General features: G+C 39.8%; 1 protein-coding gene across 2 annotated transcripts in view; it reads right to left on the bottom strand.

Moving 5' to 3' along the window:
• Positions 1–20,518, bottom strand: part of UBE3D (ubiquitin protein ligase E3D) — a 344,514-nt gene that overhangs the window by 309,617 nt on the left and 14,379 nt on the right. For both annotated transcript variants that reach the window (XR_004352625.1, XM_032651947.1), the window contains exons 4-5: positions 10,985–11,216; positions 5,018–5,087 (exon numbers count right to left, since the gene is read on the bottom strand). Coding sequence is in view for 1 of the 2 variants with exons in the window: in XM_032651947.1 (XP_032507838.1) it covers positions 5,018–5,087; positions 10,985–11,216 (302 nt within the window). In the remaining variant the exon portion in view is untranslated. The remainder of the gene's footprint in view (positions 1–5,017; positions 5,088–10,984; positions 11,217–20,518) is intronic.

Genomic DNA, 20,518 nt, shown 5'->3' with positions numbered 1-20,518 from the left:
CAAGCTCAGTAGTTGTGGTACATGGGCTTCGTTGCTCCGTGGCATGTGGGATCTTCCCGGACCAGGGCTCGAACCCGTGTCCCCTGCATTGGCAGACAGATTCTTAACCACTGCGCTACCAGGGAAGCCCCTCCCGCAGCATTTTGAATATCTCATTTTAGTGTATTTTGGCCGTCATTACTTCTATAAGAAGTTGGCCTTAATGCTTAATCCCTATATGTGATGCTTTGTTTTCTCTTGCTACTTTCAAGATTCTCTCTTTACCTCTGGCTTTTATCATTTTGACCACAACGTGCCTGGGTGAAATGCTCTTTGTGTTTATCCTACTTGAGATTCACTGCAGTTCTTGGACCCAAAAGTTAAAATGTTTCACCAAATTTGACAAGATTTCAGCCATTTTTTTCCTACATTTTTTCCCTGACCCTTTCTTTTTCTTGTCACCTTCTAAAGCTTCACTTACACATTTATTGAAACAGTTAATATTTTTCCACAAATCTGACATTCTCTCCATTTTGAGATTTTTTTTCTCTGTTCTTTGGATTGGTTAATTTCTATTCATCTATCTTCAAGTTCAACATTTTTTTTCTTCTGTCACCTCAAATATGAGGTTTTAGTAATCTAGTGAATTTTTCTTTTGTTACTGGACTTTTCAGCTCTGTAATTACCAACTGGTTCTTTCTCTGAAGTTTCCAATTTGTTGAGATTTGCTATTAGTTCACTCAAGAGGTTTTCTGTTTTAATTCTTTGCCATATTTATAATTAGCTACTTCAACATCTTTGTCTCCTAATTTAATATTTGTGCTTACTCAGCACCTATTTATTGAGTCGTGCTTTTTCCTTGAGTATGAGTCACTCCTTTTTCTTTCTCTGCATGGCTAATAATTTCTGTAAGAAAGTAGGACATTGTATGTAATACATCGTACCAATTCTGGATTTTGTTTTGTCCTTTTTTTTTAAAATTTATTTTTATTTATTTATTTTTGGCTGTGTTGGGTCTTCATTGCTGTGCACGGGCTTTCTCTAGCTGTGTCAAGTGGGGGCTACTGTTCGTTGCGGCGCACGGGCTTCTCATTGCAGTGGCTTCTCTTGTTGCAGAGCACAGGCTCTAGGGTGTGTGGGCTTCAATAGCTGTGGCACGCAGGCTCAGGAGCTGTGGCTCGTGGGCTCTAGAGTGCAGGCTCAGTAGTTACGGTGCACGGGCTTAGGTGCTCCATGGCATGTGGGATCGTCCTGGACTAGGGCTCGAACCTGTGTCCGAACCCGTGTCCCCTTCACTGGCAGGCAGATTCTTAACCACTGGGCCATCAGGGAAGTCCCTTGCTTTGTCCTTTTAAGGGTAATTGGTTTATAGGTCAATTACCAAGCTTCGACTTAAACCGGGAAATATGTCTTCCCACAGTGTGTAGTCACTAATGTCTCTGCTCAGTCCTGTTTTGTTTAGCCTGACTCCCTAGAGAGTATTCACTGTCTCTGCACAGTTTGATCGACCGCAGATTTGGGGAGAGGTTCTGCTCAAATGCCTCAAGCCATTAAGGCTTCCATCTTCTGCTGCCCGAGTTGTGTGTGAATTGAGGAATGCAATCAAAGGCACAGCAAATTTTCTGGTCTCCCCAAGCTTTCAATTCTTATTGGACTCCCTGGCATCTACTGTATGCACATATAGTTTTGCAGTCAGCCAGAGCCGGGTTAAGAAGTTATCAGCTCAGCCCCTCCACGGCCCTCTTGCTTCCAAAATATCCCTCTTAAATTTCTACTTTCTCCTTTGCCTACCCTGAACCAAACCTACCACCTATAGATAATAAAGCTGTGTTTTTTTTCTCCTGCCCAAGTTTGGGGGGGCGTGTGAAGTATGTCCATGATCCCAAGCAAAAAAAGGTCACAAATTTGCCATTCTAACCCAAGGCAGTAGCAGTTTTTGATAACTACACCTCTCAAATCATTGCTTCATTTTGGTTATTTTCTAGTAGCTGTTCTTCTGAACTTGTACAGTTCAGTACTTGTTTCCTACAGCGTAGAACTATCCATTCTCTTTATGCCACCATTTTTGGGATTAGAGTCCTACTAATTTACTTTTAGAGTAGATGTGGATATAGCTCCCTTACATCACCCCATACACATATTCACATACAATGACCTCCTAATATACTTATATATTACATCATAAAGATTTTTGGTTAAATTGATAATCAGTGTTCACATTATTGTGACCATAATGATACCATGGAAGTGCTTCCTTTTTTGTTCAATCTTCTGTTTTCCTGAAGCACGTAACTGCTTTCTTTTTTCGTGTGTTTAGTTTTTCCAAACACCTTTAGTTAATTCTTCCCATATGATGAAATGGCTTGTCTCAAGATTATTTGCTACATGTAGTCAAACAACTCAACAAATTTACCAGTTTCAGTGTATAACTGAAAAAGTCTTTATTACAGTTTCTCTCCCCTTGCTTCAATCCAGGCTGTAATGCCTGTTGTACATCCCTCACCCTGGGACTTCCTTACCTCATTCTCCTGTGTTGGACAATCTGTTTCCCCAAATCCCACACTTTCTCTTTTGAAGTTAAATTCCTAGCTTTGGTGATGCATACCCTATGGTAGATTCCTAAGGAAAATGTAACTTTGAGGTCCATGTTTTGAGACCCTGTATTTCCAAATATGTATTTATAATCTTCACACCTGACTGACAGTTTGACTGTCTATTGAATTATTCTGGGTTGAACATCTTTTTCCTTCTAAATTATGAGGGCATTCTTCATTGGCTTCTAGCTATTAAGAAGTTCAGCACCATTGTAATTCCTAATCCTTTGTACATTACCTGCTTTTTTCTCTCTAGAAACTTCACCCTTGGCGTTTGGAAATCACTCAATTACGTGGCTTTAAGTAGCTTCCCTGTCACCCCTCCATTAATTATATGAGACACTTAGTGGGCTCTTTCAGTTGAGAAACTTAAGCCCTAGCTCTGGGAAATACCTTTTTAATGTGTTTTTGGTATTTCTGTTCCTTGATAATTTCCCCCACCCTGTTGTCTCTATTCTCTCTTTCTAGAATTTCTCCTAGCTAGATGTCAGATGCCCTAAAAGGCTCAACTCATTCACTCATTCAACAAATATTTACTGGGTACCCACTATGTGCCAGATATTGATCTAGGTGCTGTGGTTATCCTGAGAAATGAGATAGACAATATTCCTATCCTCAGGAAACTTACATGATCTTTTCTTTGAAATTTCCTTTCCAATTTTCAACCTCTGTCTTTTGGTCCTGATTTCTGAAATAGTTCCTTAATTTCATTTTCCAGGCCTTTGGTTAGTTTTTTCAAGCTACTACATCTTTAATTCGACATTCTCTGAATTATAGAGATAATATTATTTCATTTCTCCAAGGACATTTATTATGGTTTTTTAAAAGATTTTCTTCTGTTTTATAAATAATTTGTTTCTTCTCAATGCGTCTACTCTGTTTACTTATTTATTTGCTTTGGACTCTTTTTAATATTTACTGATTCTCAGCAATCTATTCAGATTTAAGTGTAAGGTAGTAAAATGCTGAGAGGGAGCTCTTGTGTGTAGATATAAGGCTTGTTGAGAGTAGCATGGCTGAATATAAGCTCATTTTTTTTGTTGTTACATGACCCCTGAGAATCAGTGTCTGCAGATCTTTTCTCTGGTTAGTACACTTCCATTCCCTTATTCCAAGAAAGGCTGCTCCAATCTCCTACCTTGAGGGCATAAGCAAGTTGCAAGCGGAGAAAGAGTCTTAGGAATCTTATGGCTCCACATACAAACTTTGCATTAATCATCCCGCTTTCAGTCCCTTGTCCCTCTTGCCTGCTACCTCTAAACTCTGGCCAGTTCTGGGGATCTACAGTGAGAACTGGTTCACTCCTTATCTAAATGGTCTTCTGCAGACACCAAGGTTGCAGCTTCCTCCACACTGTCAAGTGTGTTCCTACCCGTCTCAGCTCTACAGCTTCCAAAAGAAGTCTGCTTACACCTCTAGTTCACATCACTGTTGCCTCCTCCCCATTTCTCTTTGTCTCTGTGGATGTCCTTTTTTTTTTATTCCTTAACTGACATTTTAACTGGGCTTCAGGGAGGGGAGAAAAGTATGAAAAAAATCAATTCACCCTTATTTAAACTGGAAGCCTTAAGATTTTCTAAGTCATTGCTTAAGGGACTTGTTTTCATTCTCCAAAAATGACATTGAGGGTGGCATCCTTTACTACTACTCATTCTTCCTTTTCTGTTCTCTCAGAGCAAGTTATGAGACTCTGATGGTCTTAAAAAACAAACAAAAAAAATGCCACCATCTGCCTTCCCTTGAGTACAATAGTTTCACTTAACTCACATCTTCTAATTAATTCTATTAAAAACAATTATTCTTCACCCACAAAGCTAACACAGCATGCTGTAGCTCTCTAGACATTTTTAAACCATATCTTTAAAGAGTGATGCATTTTAATTATCAGGATTTCATTATTATATTGGAAAGTCGTATAACATAGGCTTTATGTAAAATATAATTAACACTATTGGAAAAAAGAACAAGGAAGAGAGTATAAAACTCAGAATGTTTCAACAGGTTCTCTGCACCCCCAACCTCCAAGCCTCAAAACACAGCCCTGAGGCACACAACAGCCAGCATCTCCTCCATCATCTCTGGCAACCAATTCTTCTGACTGAGGAGCTGTATTAAGAAAAAAGCTCCAATCTTCTTTAAGATAGACCCAAGTACAAGCTTTATACTATTGCTTTATATCTACAAAGAAGATATGAAATACTGAAAATGACCCAACTTCTTAATGCTTAAAACTCAGTACTATGTACTTACAAAGGTCAAAATACACAAACTTCTTGGCATACTGGATGATATATTAGTTGATTTCTATTTTTAAAAGCATCAATTCTACAACATGTATTAGTCATCTATCTTTCCTATATATTTCCTATAAAAATCTCCTTCTACTGTTTTTTTCTTTTAACAAGAAGGCAATCATTTTGGCTTTTTTATTATGAAATTCTTACCTGATGACACAGTCTCTCCCAACATTACCTTGCAACGCTTACAAATTACTTTGGTATTTGCCTTTGGTTTCTGTAGAACAGAAAAATGTCATTTAAATGTCATTCAGCTTTTCTTAAAAGGAATATATAATTTTAACATGGTCTCTAGAGTATACACTGAACTTTACATTTTATTTTGCTGTCTACTAAATACTGGGAATACATTTAGCTTGTATGCGTAATTCACATGCACAGAGATCACTTTTTCCAAGTCTAAACACAAAATGAACAGAATGATTTTTCCAAACTAGTCAGCTCCTGATAATCTACACGTTGCCAAGTAATTTGAACAAGAAGCATCTTACATTTCTAAAAAGCACCTCCAAACATCATTTAGAATAGGCAGATGGTGGGCAACAAAGGTAGAGAGGGTAGGTGACTTGCCCCAACTCATGTGTCTAGAAAACAGAAGAATTAGAACTTGAACCTATATTATTATTTTCTTTTTTCCTTTTTTTTGCAGTTCGCGGGCCTCTCACTGCTGCGGCCCCTCCCATTGCGGAGCACAGGCTCCAGACGCGCAGGCTCAGCGGCCATGGCTCACGGGCCCAGCCGCTCGGAGGCATGTGGGATCTTCCTGGACCGGGGCACGAACCCGTGTCCCCCGCATCAACAGGCGGACTCTCAACCACTGCGCCACCAGGGAAGCCCAAACCTACATTATTTTGACTCCTAGTCCAGTGCAACTTATGTAAAAGTAATCTATAATTCATAATCACCACTGGAAGTTAAAAATACCTAACCCATTCATATAATTCTATTTTTCCATTTAAGATATGCATTGTACCTGGAAAGATAGCATTCTGGGACAAATTCCTGAAACACTGTTAAACTTTGAAAATCCAACTTTATCATTGGGGATACAGATTAAAACAGCTAGCAGTCACCTAATTATGAAGAAAACAAAAGACTAATCTTTTAGACATACAGAACAGAGGTTGGCAGGGGTGGGCAAAAATGAGTGAAGGTGGTCAAAGGGTACAAACTAATTATAAAATAAGTCACGGCGATGTAATGTACAGTATGGCAACTATAGTTAACCATACTGTATTGCATACTTGAGAGTTGCCTTAGTAAATCTTACAAGTTCTCATCACAAGAAAAAAAAGTTCTGTAACTAAGTATGGTGATGAATGTTAACTAAACTTATTGTCATGATCACTTTGAAGTACATGCAAATACTGAATCGCTCGCTATGTTATATACCTAAAAGTAGTAAAACGTCAATTACACCTTAATAAAAAAAATCTTACTGACTTATAGTTTGTTATAAGAGATGATATTATAATTAATATCATGGTGGTTAAGAGCCTGGAGCCTGGGGCCAGACTTCCTAAGTTCAAATCCCAGCTCTGTTACTTACTAGACGTGTGACCATGGGCAAGTTAATTAACCTGCTTCGGTTTCTTCATCTGTAAGATGAAATCGACAGTAGTGTTAACTCATAGAGCTGTTTATTAGGATCTAAAACGGAGTGCTGTAAAACACTGTCCCTGGCACATGGGTAACCGCTAGGCAGATGTTACGTAAATAAAATACACTTTTGGCACACGTCATTCAAAAAATGGGCAGAAAACCCATACCTTCCCACAAAGGTATAGATTTTTTTGTCTGGATGTGCTGCTAGTAACTAATAGAGCTGATATTTAAATCCAGGTCCCTTTGATGCTAGAGCTTATGCTTCCTAAGCACTATGCCAAGTGTTTTCCAAACTAATTCATAGAATCAATTCAGTGGGTGGCACCCTGAATTTTTAAAGAAATACGAAATAGAATGGAACAGAAAATATCACCATGCTTCAAACATAGTGTAAGTAGTTCTTTAAGAAACATCTACTTGAGGTGCATCTGTGTCTCTGTGTGTGCATTATCAGATCTTAATGTAAAAAAATTATTATACAGTTCTTACTTTAGTTAGAGGTAAAAAAAAAAAAAAAGTCAAAAGCCACAGACATAGAAACCAAGGCAGGTGCCAATTTGTTTAGGTCCAGGCAAGGTTACAGGAAGACGACAGCTTAGAAACCAAGCATGCTCAACTGTAAAGTTTCACATTTTGGCAGGTTCATGCTTTCTTACAATAAAAGCTATCTGTATGGCTCCAAATTGGTACTAAAGACACTTTTTAAAGGATCCTATTTCGTACAAGTTAAATCAGACCATCCTCATTAAATCTTACCAAATACTAAGGGCTTTACTAAAAACTAATACAGGTTATTGGAGTAGTAATGCTTAAGAAGAAGGGATTTTTCTATTCGAAGCAAAAAATTTTTTGTCAGGTGCTGTTATGTATTTCATTTATCATTGCTCTTATAGCACATTTTGCTTTGTCTTTCAATGAAGCAGAAAAAGTGGGTTTTGTTGGTTGGTTTTTAAAATAAAATTCTACCTTTTCAACACATAGGTAACTGGGATTTTAAAATCTGATCAATAAAAAAATAAATTACCTCAAACAACCAAATGTGTGAATTTTGATTCAAACAAATTTTAATGACATCAGAAGATACTTCTAATAAAATTTGTAAAATGTGTATATGGCCTGGTATTGTACCATCGAGTGTTCATTTTGTCTGGTGTGAAAATGACACTGTATTCATGTGAAAAAGAACAATCCATATGGGTGAAATGATATAATGTCTGCGATTAGCTTTAAAGCACTTCAACGAAAAACTAAAAATAAAATGGGCAGATGAAGCATACTTTATGAATCAAGATGACTGTTATACGGAAGTTCATAATTCGATTTTTTACGTTTGGGAATGTTTACAAAGTTCAACACATTATTCTAAGGAAAAAAAAAAAAGAGAGACCCTCATGGATTTAACAAGACAAACAAATAACGAAAAAAAAGGTAAAACTATTAGTCATACTCGCCAGCTAAAATACCAATGTTCAATTTCATTTGTTCTTTAAAATATAGGTTGAAGTCATCAGTGTGGCTATACTTTCGTCTAGAATAATAATATGAATCTTAAAAGACTGAGGTGCCACCTTTATCAACCTGTTCTAAGACGCAAAATTTTTATTATGGTGAAATGAAAAATATTGTGAAATAACAAATATTCAATAGATGTCTTCTGAAAAGCAAAGATATATATTGTCACGTTCACAGAGGCACAAATAACACACTGTACACATACGGGGTTATTCAGGGAAAGGAATAAGTGTTGGACTTTGTTTATGCTGTTTTTCTGTCATTTATGAATATTTTAGTTCAAGAGATATGCTTTGGAGTAATTAATTGTCAAATACTCCTTAAGCAGAATTAAATATACATTTCTCATGGTGAGGTGAGTGATCTCTTAAAATCCTTTTCCACAATTAAAATAGGTTTTTATAATCTCTCACAAGCAGAGGCAGAAATTACTCCTACCAAACACTCAGAATACACACAGAATGCACCATTAATGTCTGATAAGCTAAACAGTCTTGACCTTTTAAATTAACATATTACAATGCTTTTAATTCTGTTAAAGAGAAACTCTGCTTTGCAGTGCATTCTTCTTGACCTATGCTTAAAGGAAATAATAAAGCGAATTGTGCAAAGCAGCAGCCTAGCAGTGCAGGAACTCTACAGAGCAAACATGAAAGACAGACATTGTTGTGGACTAATTAAATCAATATATCTGCGACACGGCACCGCTGCTCAGAGAGGTGAATCAGCCTCCTGTCCTCGTTTTCATTTTCCTTTGTGTTGCTTCCATTTCTAAGGACCCTTGATATTGTCTCGCCAAAAAAATGTTTCCCAAGAGATACCATTAGGATGCTGTGTCACCATGTGACATTTCAAAACCCTGCTAGATGGCTAGACTGCGTGATATGAGAAACAGGTTTTCAATAGCACAGAGAAGCCTTGTTCCCACAAGACCCTTGAGAGTACTGTTTAAGGAGTCCCTCCAAATGTACATTACTATTTTGGTCACAGGTATATTCTTTCAACTGCAGTAATATGCAATGAAAGTGAAACTTTCATCTAGGCTACCTTGAAAACAATCTTGTTAACAGCAGCTTGTCATGATGGTAATTTCCCACAGTCTCCTTGATACTTAAAAAACTGTAATGTCTCAATATGAAGGGTCTTCCTTTAACACGTGGGATGGCCATCCACAATTAAGAGGAATTCTTATAAATGGCATCATATAATTGATAAAGACATAAATGTGAGGAATCTACTTCCATACAGAATGCAGAGTTCATCTGAAAGAAGGAAACTCATGGTTTTTCTTATTTAATCTTTCCCACTCGTCTTCTCATATCTTCCAAACATTTAAAAAATTTATAGCTTAATCATAAAAATGACAGTCAAAATACATAAAACATAAAGTACTAGTATAGAAATTTAGATTAAAATATAATTTTAGGGCTTCCCTGGTGGCACAGTGGTTGAGAGTCCACCTGCCGATGCAGGGGACGCGGGTTCATGCCCCGGTCCGGGAAGATCCCACATGCCGCGGAGCGGCTGGGCCCGTGAGCCATGGCCGCTGAGCCTGCGCGTCCGGAGCCTGTGCTCCGCAGCGGAAGAGGCCACAACAATGAGAGGCCCGCATACCGCAAAAAAAAAAAAAAAAAATATATATATATATATAAAAATTTACTTTAACCATATTAAATGTACTTATACCATAGATTTATATTATGTGCTTACCATTTATCTTTTAAAAATATAGAAGGCTACAGCACTAGAATTTGGGGGGGGGATTCTTATACATATTTATATATACACATTAGAATATATACCTACATTTTATCTAATATATATTATGTAATACACACACACATATACACACTGAAAAGCAGTGGAGATCAAAGGAAATATGAATGGTTATGATTTTACTAAAGGTAAAGATACATACAGAGAAAGAGTTGGGGGAGAGGAGGACAGCTAGAGACAGTAAAGTACTATACTTTTAAATAAACCTAAAGGTAAAGGGATTTGTGTTTATGGTGAAAGATGAGATACGTACATAATTTAAACAGATAACAGCTTAACCTCGATCTTTGACAAACCTCCTTAATCTCCCGCAAATTAGAAAATAGTTCCATAAACTAGCTGACAACCTAAGGGCTGCGGACTGCTGCGTGTTTCCTAGAGTGGCTCAGTTCTCATTACAAAAATTAAATAAGTTCTAAATGAAATTTAACACACAATGCTTTTGTTCCTACCAATAATCAGATGTTAAAATGAAGGTTCTCTGGCAATGATTTTCTTAACTTTTTAAATCACATCAGTATTGACTTGCCATCCAGGGAATGATTTCTCACAAGGGCCAAGTCAATGGCACTGATTTTCTTTTAAAATAAGGTAAACCACCTGTTCTCCGCAGTGCCTTCCCCCTCCAGCAACTTTGAGCGCAGGAGCTGCCTGACCTCGCTCGTTAAGCATCAACTTGGAACCTGCAGCCAGAGCTTTATTTCCGCGCTTGGGCTCCTCCAGTCCCCCTATTGCCTTGATGGCATCTGATTGTATGACACCAGCAGAAGTCTAGACTATGGGCAGATACAGGAAAATACCTGGACCTATCAGGACAGTACGCATCCTGAAGGCAAAGAACCCATTTAATGTAAATCGGACTGTGGGGATAAAATGTACGTGGATTATGGAATATTGTCCTAAAAGCAAGGAAGGAGGGCATTTTGGTTTGTAAAACGGTAACACTCCCAAGTCTACGCGGGAAGAAGTCCTCTTCCCCTTCTTCCTCCCGCCACCTCCCCCCACCCCGCCCACCCCCCACCCCCCTTTGACTGTTTTGGTTTAAGGTCGCCACATGCTTTTTCCATAACAAAAGAGCAGAGCTAGATGATTAGGGCAACTGAAAATCATGGATTTTGGTCTTTAGAACTGTCTGTCACATGCCCTGAATGAAGAAAAGATTGGAGAAAGCAGTTTCTAAACCGATCTCTAAATAAGCATTTAATTTGAAAGATATATTACCATTTTTAAATGGTTCTCAGAAGAAAGACAGCGCGTCTCCACTGGGGCTACTTCAGGTCTCGGCTGCTGTAAATCACGTCTTAAATTCACCAAGAAGAAACAGTCTCCAGTGAAACAGTCATTCTCTTGTGGATGAAGTGGCTTATTAGCAAAGGGGTTGGGGTGACAGCACCACTCGTCAACCAGAGCACCCCAGTTTTCGTGTGGCAGGGGGAGCACCCTGAGGAGCTTCCTAGTGGAGAGAGGAAAACAGTGTTTTACAGGACAAAATGGAACTGTGACATGCTCTTAATTAAATCAGCACAAAGGATGAAAGAAACTCATTAACCACATTACTTGCAGTGTTATTTTTTCCCCTGATGGCACCAGTAACATATACTCACTATAGACAATTTTGAAAACGCAGGGAGGTATAAAGCAAATAAAAACCATCCTTGGATAGACCTAGAGATTGTCATACTGAGTGAAGTAAGTCAGACTTACTTCACTTATTCCTAAGACAAATATCATATGATATCGCTTATATGTGGAATCTAAAAAAAAGGTCACAGGGCTTCCCTGGTGGCGCAGTGGTTGAGAGTCTACCTGCCGATGCAGGGGACACGGGTTCATGCCCCGGTCCGGGAAGATCCCACAGGCCGTGGAGCGGCTGGGCCCGTGAGCCATGGCCGCTGAGCCTGCGCATCTGGAGCCTGTGCTCCGCAACGGGAAAGGCCACAGCAGTGAGAGGCCTGCGTACCGGAAAAAAAATTAAATAAATAAATAAATTTTTAAAAGGGCACAAATGAACTTATTTACAAAACAGAAGTAGATGTAGAAAACAAACTTATGGTTATCATAAGAGGGGGGGAGGGATAAATTGGGAGACTAGGATTGACATACACACACTACTACATATAAAACAGATAACTAATAAGGACCTACTGTATAGCACAGGGAACTCCACTCAATACTCTGTAATGGCCTACGTGGGAAAAGATTCTAAAAAAAGAGTGGATATATGTATATGTATAACTGATTCGCCTTGCTGTACACCTGAAACTAACACAACACTGTAAATCAACTATACTCCAATAAAATTGTTTCTAAAAATCCTTTCTTTACCACCCAAGGTCAGGTAGATATTTTTTTACATGACTGTATTTCTTTGCCAGCCTTTCAAGAGAGACAGCTGTACACAGGCACACAGTCTGGGATCAGAGGAAATACACAAACTGTATCTTGCTTTCATTGTTTTATTTATCTATGTCATGATACTTAATGACTCCATTCTACTCCATAGGTATGCCAAAACTTTTTAGGTCATTCCCTCACTGTTAGATATTTGGGTTTTGAGTATTTCATTATCAACAACGCTGTGATGAACAGTCCCAGAAAATTTGTATACAGATCTGATTATTTCCTTGGGAAAGAAATCTTGTAAGTGTGACATTACAAGCACAAATGATGCGCATTTTTTTAAATTAATTAATTTATTTATTTTTGGCTGCGTTGATTCTTCATTGGTTCTTTGTTGCTAGGCACGGGCTTTCTCTAGTTGCGGTGAGCAGGGGCTACTCTTCGTTGTGGTGCGCGGCTTCTCACCGCGGTGGCTTCTCTTGTTGCAGAGGATGGGCTCTAGGCATGCGGGCTTCAGTAGCTGTGGCATGCGGGCTCAGTAGTTGTGGCGCATGGCCTTAGTTGCTCCACGGCATGTGGGATCCTCTCGGACCAGGGCTCGAACCCGTGTCCCCTGCATTGGCAGGCAGATTCTTAACCACTGCGCCACGAGGGAAGTCCCAATGTGCATCTTTTTTACACTCAATTCCTATATTGACAAACTGCTTTCCAGAAAGGCTGTACCAATCTATAATTCTTCTACTTCCTTTTTTCAGAATTGAATACTATCATTTTTCCATGTAATTGGTGAAAATGTTCTCAATACTGCTGTAACTGGCAATTCCTTAATTACTGGTGAGACTGAACTGGCTGTCATATCTATTCGCCACAGTGTTTCTTCTGTGAATTATGATCAATGGTCATTTTCCAGTGAGATGTTAGTATGTTCTTATTAAATTGTACAAGTATATTCTATATTAAGAATATCAGTCCTTTGTCTAAAATCTGGGACAAATATTTTTCCAGTGTTATTGCCTCTAATTTGACTAACGTGTCTTAAATTTCAAATCATCCAACCCTTTCTTCTGTGATTTCTCTCATTACTATTTTCTATAAACTTTCTATTTTGGTGTAATTTTACGTTTACAGAAAAGTTACAAAGGTGGTACAAATAGTTCTCATATATACTTCACCCAGCTTTCCCTAACGTTAACATCTTACATAACCAGGGAGGATTTGTCAAAACTACTTTCCACTAAAGTCCTCTTTTTCTGTTCCAGGATCCAATTCACAACACGCTGCATTTAGTCATCAGGTTTCCCTCATCTCCTCTGCTCTGTGGCAGTCCTTCATTGTTTTTCAGGACCTTGAGGTTTTTGAAAAGCACTGGCCAGGTATTTTACAGAATATCCCTCACTTGAGTTTGTCTGGTATTTTCTCAAGATTAGACTGAGACTATGGGTTTGGGGGATGTCTACCACTGAGGCGACTTCTCATCACACCAAACCCAGAGAAGACACTGTATCAACATGACTTATTCCTGGGGATGTCAACCTTGATCACTCGGTTAAGGTGGCATCTGCAAGGTTCCTCCACTAGCAGAGCTCCTATTTCTGCCTTTGCACACTCTATTGTTCGGAAGTGAGTCATTAAATCCAGGCCACACTCAAGGGAAGAGAAATTAAGCTCCACTCTGTCATTATTATTTATGCTTAGAACGTCCTTGCAATTAAGTAGCCCCTTATATTTGCTCCCAGCTTTTGTTTTAATGGTTTCATTTTTTTCCTGTAGAAATACAGACACCTGAGACTTTTCCATGGTTTACCTCTATTTTAATCTAAATTGGGAAGGTTTAATCTAAATTTACCTCTATTTTAATCTAAATTGGTCTCAGGGGAGAAGAAATGTGGGCAGGATGATGAGGATATTTCAAAATAATTTATCCCCCCGCAAAAAAAAACAACCAGAATACAAACATGCTTCTGGGCTTCCTAATGCCTTTGAATATCATGAAAGCTTAAAGCACCCTGAATACTTGCTCGCTTCTGCTCCAATCGACTGGACCATTTGCCTGCTAAGGAGCAACTGTATTTGATCACAGACCTGTGTATACCACTTATGCATGTTTTTTTTAGTTACATAATTTAATCCAACACGTTAGTTTGTTACATGTTATTTTAGTTACATAATTTAATCAAACATGTAAACCAAGGAAATATGAGTTGCTATTCCTCTGAAAACTAAACATTTCAGAGTAGAGGACAGTCAGTTATTAAAAAACAAAATCACTGGTGGAATGTGGGAGATACAACTATAAAAAAAACTGAGGCGAGGGAAAAAGAATAAAAATCGAGAAGAGTTCTGCAATCAGACTGCTTCAGTGTCTAACTTCTCATTCCACGTTAAAGAAACCTAAACTGGAAACTCTGGATAATGAATTTAGGATGGCATAAGTGAAGAAAGCTAAGAGTCCACAGCAGCAGACTCATATTCAACAAAAAGATATTAGTTCCATACTAAAATACTAGTACGGTAATGTACATTTGCCATGTTTTAAATGAAAAGATTTAAGATGCAAATGTATCATTTTTAAATGATTCCCTCCCATGAACCCTTTTTCTTTGATTTCCCCAATCAACTCTGAGTCTCATAAAAGGGCAATTACAACATGGAAGAGGGGAGACATTTAATTTTCACTCCAGAGGACAGAAGTAGGAACAAGAAAGGCTGATTTTAGTTTACTAGAAGCAAGAACATTCCCTTTTAAATTAGGAAATGCTGTACCACTACCATCATTCAGATTGCTGAGTCTATTAAGAGATTAAGAATCGATTCTTTCAACATATACTTTCTAAAAGTCTACTGCTAGGAGGCAGGCGTTCTGCTGACACAAAATATTAGTACATATAGTCCCTTTGTCAAGGTATTCACGTTCTAGTGGGAAACATACATCTATGAACAAATACCAAAACCAGAATATAATAAATGCTCATAACAGAGCAGCAGTTCTAAATGCTTGGGAGTTGAGGGGGGAAAGGGAGAGGATGGCTCAGACCCCTTTGAAAATCCGATGAGAGCCCTTTCTTCAAACATACATTCCCACCTGCACACAAAATCTGCATATTACTTTAGGGGATTCATGGACTCGCAAAACCAATCCATGAATTCAGGGCAACATGTACAAAGTGCTAGGGAAGTAGAGTGCCGCTGGACTTCAGAGAAGAGGTAACATCTGAGCAGACCTTTGAAGGATGAACAGGAGTTCTCCAGGCACTGAAAGGAACTAAGGGCATCACAGGTGTAGGAAACAATATGAAGACAGGCACCATATATGTTTAACTTGCCACTGGAGTCCCAGTGTCAGGCACAGTGCCTGACTCATAGTGTAAGCTCTTAAATAAAGGAGTGTTGATAACTATAACATGTGAGGCCCCTGGTTGGGTCTACAGCATACTCGGATGAAAGGGTTAACAAATATTTTCCTTTGCTTGAGAATCCGACCTTTGTTTTAACCACCTAGACCTGTTACCCTGGAAGCCAGATAGATGGTAGGCATTGATTATATTGCTAGGCAACGCTGACTATGGTAACAATGATCCTTGATTGGTCTATTGCATCTGGACTAGGAAGAAGTTTGAATGAGCTGTAAATATTAGATGAGGATGCCGTGCTTTAAACTTCCCTGAATGTAGAGCTTCATGGGGAACCCTAGAAACTATGCCAAAGGATTATCACAAGAGCTATTGGCTGTTTCGGGCATGAGGCTTCTTCTCCGGGTAGCTCCTGCACCTGCCAGATATGAATCTTGCACTTTGTACCTGGAACCGTGTCACATGGGGAGACAAGAGTCCCCAGAGGGGTATGTGACCTGCCATTTGCTTGAACTGCTGCAGGTCCTCTGCTGAGGGGAACTCCTGCCACTGCCCCGAAGGCGAGAAACGTGGCCGGTGGTAGTGCTGTAAGTCCGCACTTTTAGCTGAACTTAAGAAAACCTCAGGTGGGCAGCGCCCACAGCTTATTCCATGTAATGCTTACTACAACTTTGTGAGATGAGAATTTCCATTCCCCTGTTACAGAGAAGGAAAGGGAGGCTCAGAAATGTTAAATAGTCTCTACAAGTTCACAGAGTCAGAGCTGATGAAGAAAGGCAGGATCACAGCCCAGGTCTTCCAGACTCCAAACTAACTCTCTCCCTTGGAATATATTCCCTCTCCTGGTAACACAGAACATCAGTAAAGGGGACAGGGAAGGTGGGATGGTACAGACTACATGGGGTGTGACACGTCAACCTAAGGGGCGGGAACTTGGTTCTACAGATAGTTGGGGAGCATCACAGAATTTAAGGTGCGGGAGTGATAGGTCGGATTTGAATTTTTACAAAGATTAGGAGGAAGACAAACAAAGGTGCCTGTTTAGAGTAAGAGTTGGGCCTAAACAGGCTCCTAGATCTTCTCCATCACTAAGATTCTCTGTCCCTTGACATTTTGCACGTAGTGCCAATAAACAGATGCTCAATACAGTGTCAAAGGCAGCAACGTCAAAACCTCATACATGATCAGAAATGAAACTGCACTGAGACTTAGAGAGATCTGGGAGCGTTGATGCACATTCGCGCACAATGTGATATTGCAGACTTAACTTGACCCTGTATCACGGTGAATAAAAGCTATACTATACCCCACAGCTATCTACATAAGACATCGAGCAAGAAAGAGGCTAATTCACAAGTCATTGCAAAGATAAAAGTGTTTTTACAGCCGAAAGAAATTTTCTGATGTTCTGAAACAACATAAAACCTTTAAGAACAAAAGATGTATTTTAATCACAGCTCTCCTGAAAGTGTATCTATCGAAAACCCTGAAACTTTGATATGATCTACTTCCCAAGAGAACTTTCAAAAGAAAATAGATACCACATTTTTTTCAAGGTAGTTTTTACGTAAAAACCTGCTGAAGCTCAGAGAAAGAGTGAAATGATTTCTCGAACATTCTCTCAGCTTAAGATTCTACGATGAACAGCAACACATGCTTTTAATTAATTAAAATGTTTTAGTTATTTTTAACGTATCTTAAGCATAAGCTTTGGGGGAAAAAACTTAAAATGCACAATTTTATTTAATTTATTTTTTTAAACTTGGTCAATGAGTATAAGCAATTTTTAGTCTTTTAGTTCGTATTGCCAAATTGCCTTCAGAAAAAAAATGATCGATTTAAAGATCCACCACTAACGTCTAAGAATATCCATTTTACTACATTTTAAAATGCACAACTTTAATAAATGTTATTGATTGATGGTGTTTATTTAAAACTTAAACACAGACAAGAAAATGAAATGCCTTAACTTTAAAATCAACCATTAATCAGTGATATTAACAACGGTAATACAGAGATTTCACATTGGATTAGAACCAAGTGGGCAATAAGAATTTTAAGAAAAAGATCAAATATCTAAAGCTCAAAATATAGCCACTAGAATATAGATAAGCTGGCATTATTATGTATTCCAAAAGTTTGTACAATGTTACCAAAAATTCAGTGTGTGCCTATCCTCTCTTTTCACCTCTTTGTTCTCTTTCACAGAAAAGTGACTATTCATAGGAGTAGTTGTTTTCAGACTACGATAATAGCTGGTCTGTCAAATGGACCAATCAACTAGTTGGATATTCCGACATCTTTTCTGTTTCCGTTAAGTCCATTCTGCTTGTTACCTGCTAGAGTTTCAATGCCCTCATAGTTGCTGGGCTGACACCCAGCTCTGCTGGTGCAGGTGGAACCGGGAGGGCCTTTCCAGAGACCTTGGGAGACCTCTCAAACGACTGAAAATCAGGCTGATGTTTCAAAGTCTGTTTGGCCAACCGATATAATCCAAGTCTGACATGAATTTATTTCTAAAAGACATAACAACTTCCAAACACAACGACCATTTAGCTGTTTCTGAGACTGATCACAACGAACTAAATTTTATTATTATTGTTGCTTGATATTAGGGACTGTTAACAAGAGAATGATCAAAAATTGTATATGTTTGGACAATTTTTACAGAAAAACTCTGCTGAACTGGTAAGAATGCAAATTGGAGAATTTTATTGTAAAGAAACAAGGCATTATTTTCAAACCACCAAACAAATGGCTAGGAACGTGTGATTCTGAATGAAGAAAAAACACTGCTGTAATTAGCAGATTTCAGGCACCCCGGGGCGAGTAAGTATTAAAAGCCATTAATGAGTCTTAATAGGTTAAACAGTGTTCTGCACCTATAATTTGCTTGACAAGAATCTTTTTCATTAAAAAAATAGTAACAAGCATTAGTCTTGCACTATCCAAATAATCATGCTTCACAGAACTCAAGGTGCAACTTTTTGAGGCTGACTACGCACAGAATTTTCATGCTGGCAGGACTCTTACAAGTCTATCTAATTGAACCTCCGAATTTTGCAGATGAGGAAACCGAGAATCAAAGTGACTTGTTCCCAGATAGAAAGGCTGGCCGGTAAGCAGATCTTAACTCGGCTCCATTGCTCCCAATACAAGAGCTCCTGCTAAGACAAACCACCATATTCCAAGATGCCTTCCTGAAAAGGATGCCGACAGTGAGTTGATTACAGCACATACAAGCCTCCTTTGAAATACCTTTGGTTTTACTTTCTACTCAACAAGCACAGATGTCCTTACCACCTGCGTGGCACAGGTAACTGAGGGAGAAATGAGAAGACCACTGGGCTTGATGCAAACAGTCAGCATGACATCCTTCTGCAGACACAGGAGGAAGCATGTCTTTCCATCAAACAGAGAGCCACGGGGCCTGCTGCCTGAGAGTGAAATGGAAGCAAAGCCTTCCGTCGCCTACTAAGGATTTCTCCGCATTGCTCAAGAGGCCCCCAGGTGCCAGGCGCACATGTGTGATAGGCAAAGGCGTCCAGGGAAGCCTTGTGAAGTAAGCAAGACCCAAGTCACGTCCACTGTGGACCTTCTCGCAAAGAAAAAGGGAGAGAGGGGGTCATTTCCCTGGCACCCCTCAAAAATACGGAGTCCTGAATCAAAAAGGCCTGAAACACTGTACTAGATAATCTGCTAGCTTGCCAATAAGGCCAATTATGGAAAAGGGGGTGGAAGGAGGCTGTAGAGCCAACTAAAAAGAGCTTGTCGAGTCTTTACTATTATATATGTTACAGCCTTAAAGGTAAGAGCGTTTATCCTCTTCACAAGTTAGGAAACTAGGCCGTCTTAACATCTACATAAGAAGAAGCTGAGGTGACGTGGACAAAGTTCCCCAGCCTGTGACGGTAAAGCTGGAGTTCAAACCCAGGTCCCGTTCTCCCGCTCTACCTCTCACCCCACGGCCTCCCAAAGGTCAGGATTCGGGAGAGCGCGTACAGCCTTCCAGTGTCAGCCTCTAAGCCCTCCGAGCTCTCAAGTCCACAGTCGTAAATAGGACTGACACCAAACAGAAGATGCAGTATCAGCCAATGATGAACGAGCGCATCCTTCAGTCCAAGCACACCAGGGAGGTCCGTTACTCTAGTAAACTCGCTCCTCTGTGACTTCCAGGTCTCTCGCTGTTGTAGAGGCACACATGTTTCAGAAACTGCGTCTGAGAGTTAAACTAAAGCCAGAAATAGACTGAGAGAAGGAAAACTGTCCTGGTTAAACTCCAGGGTAACCTGGGATGCTCTGGACCTTCCAGGCTCAAGCGGGCCTATCCCTGACAGTGTGGCCACCTCAGCCTTAGGGAACCTGAGTGAGGACGTTCTCCCTCCCCTGCAGATTCAGAGTCACCCCATGGCTTCCCCAAGATAATCACTCAGAGGGTGCCCTGCTCACAAGCCCCCCACTTACACCAGCATAACTTTCCACGATCTCATCTACCCGGGATGCTGCCAGGAATCAGAGAGCAAGCAAGAGAGGCTGATGGGGCTTCCCTGGTGGTGCAGTGGTTGAGAGTCTGCCTGCCGATGCAGGGGACATGGGTTCGTGCCCCGGTCCGGGAAGATCCCACATGCCGCGGAGAGGCTGGGCCCGTGAGCCATGGCTGCTGAGCCTGTGCGTCCAGAGCCTGTGCTAAGCACCCTAACGTTTATTCGAGTCAACCGGCAAGAATTTATAGAGAATGCACTCTTCCTCGGGCAGCGAGCCTGCTGCTGGGGGCGGTGATGATGAAGATGGTGATAAGAGTAAGAATTACAGCAGGAGCTATCACATACTGAATGCTTACCAGTTACAGTCATTCGCTCCTCCCCCAAACCCTATGGGGGTAGCTCTTATTGTTATCTATATTTTTGTAATAATTAAAAAAAAAAATGAAGGCACAGAATGGTTAAGTAACTTCCCCAGGGTCACAGCTAGTAACTGGTGGACACAAACACAGACAGGCTGGCTTCCGGGTCTGTACTACCAGCCGCTACACAACACTGCACCCTAAATATGAGTGAGGAGTAAT

Source organism: Phocoena sinus, chromosome 12, assembly GCF_008692025.1.
Source record: "Phocoena sinus isolate mPhoSin1 chromosome 12, mPhoSin1.pri, whole genome shotgun sequence".
Lineage (NCBI taxonomy): Eukaryota > Metazoa > Chordata > Mammalia > Artiodactyla > Phocoenidae > Phocoena > Phocoena sinus.
The sequence above is the reverse complement of the archived record's forward strand: the minus strand, read 5'-3'. Positions and strand labels throughout refer to the sequence as shown.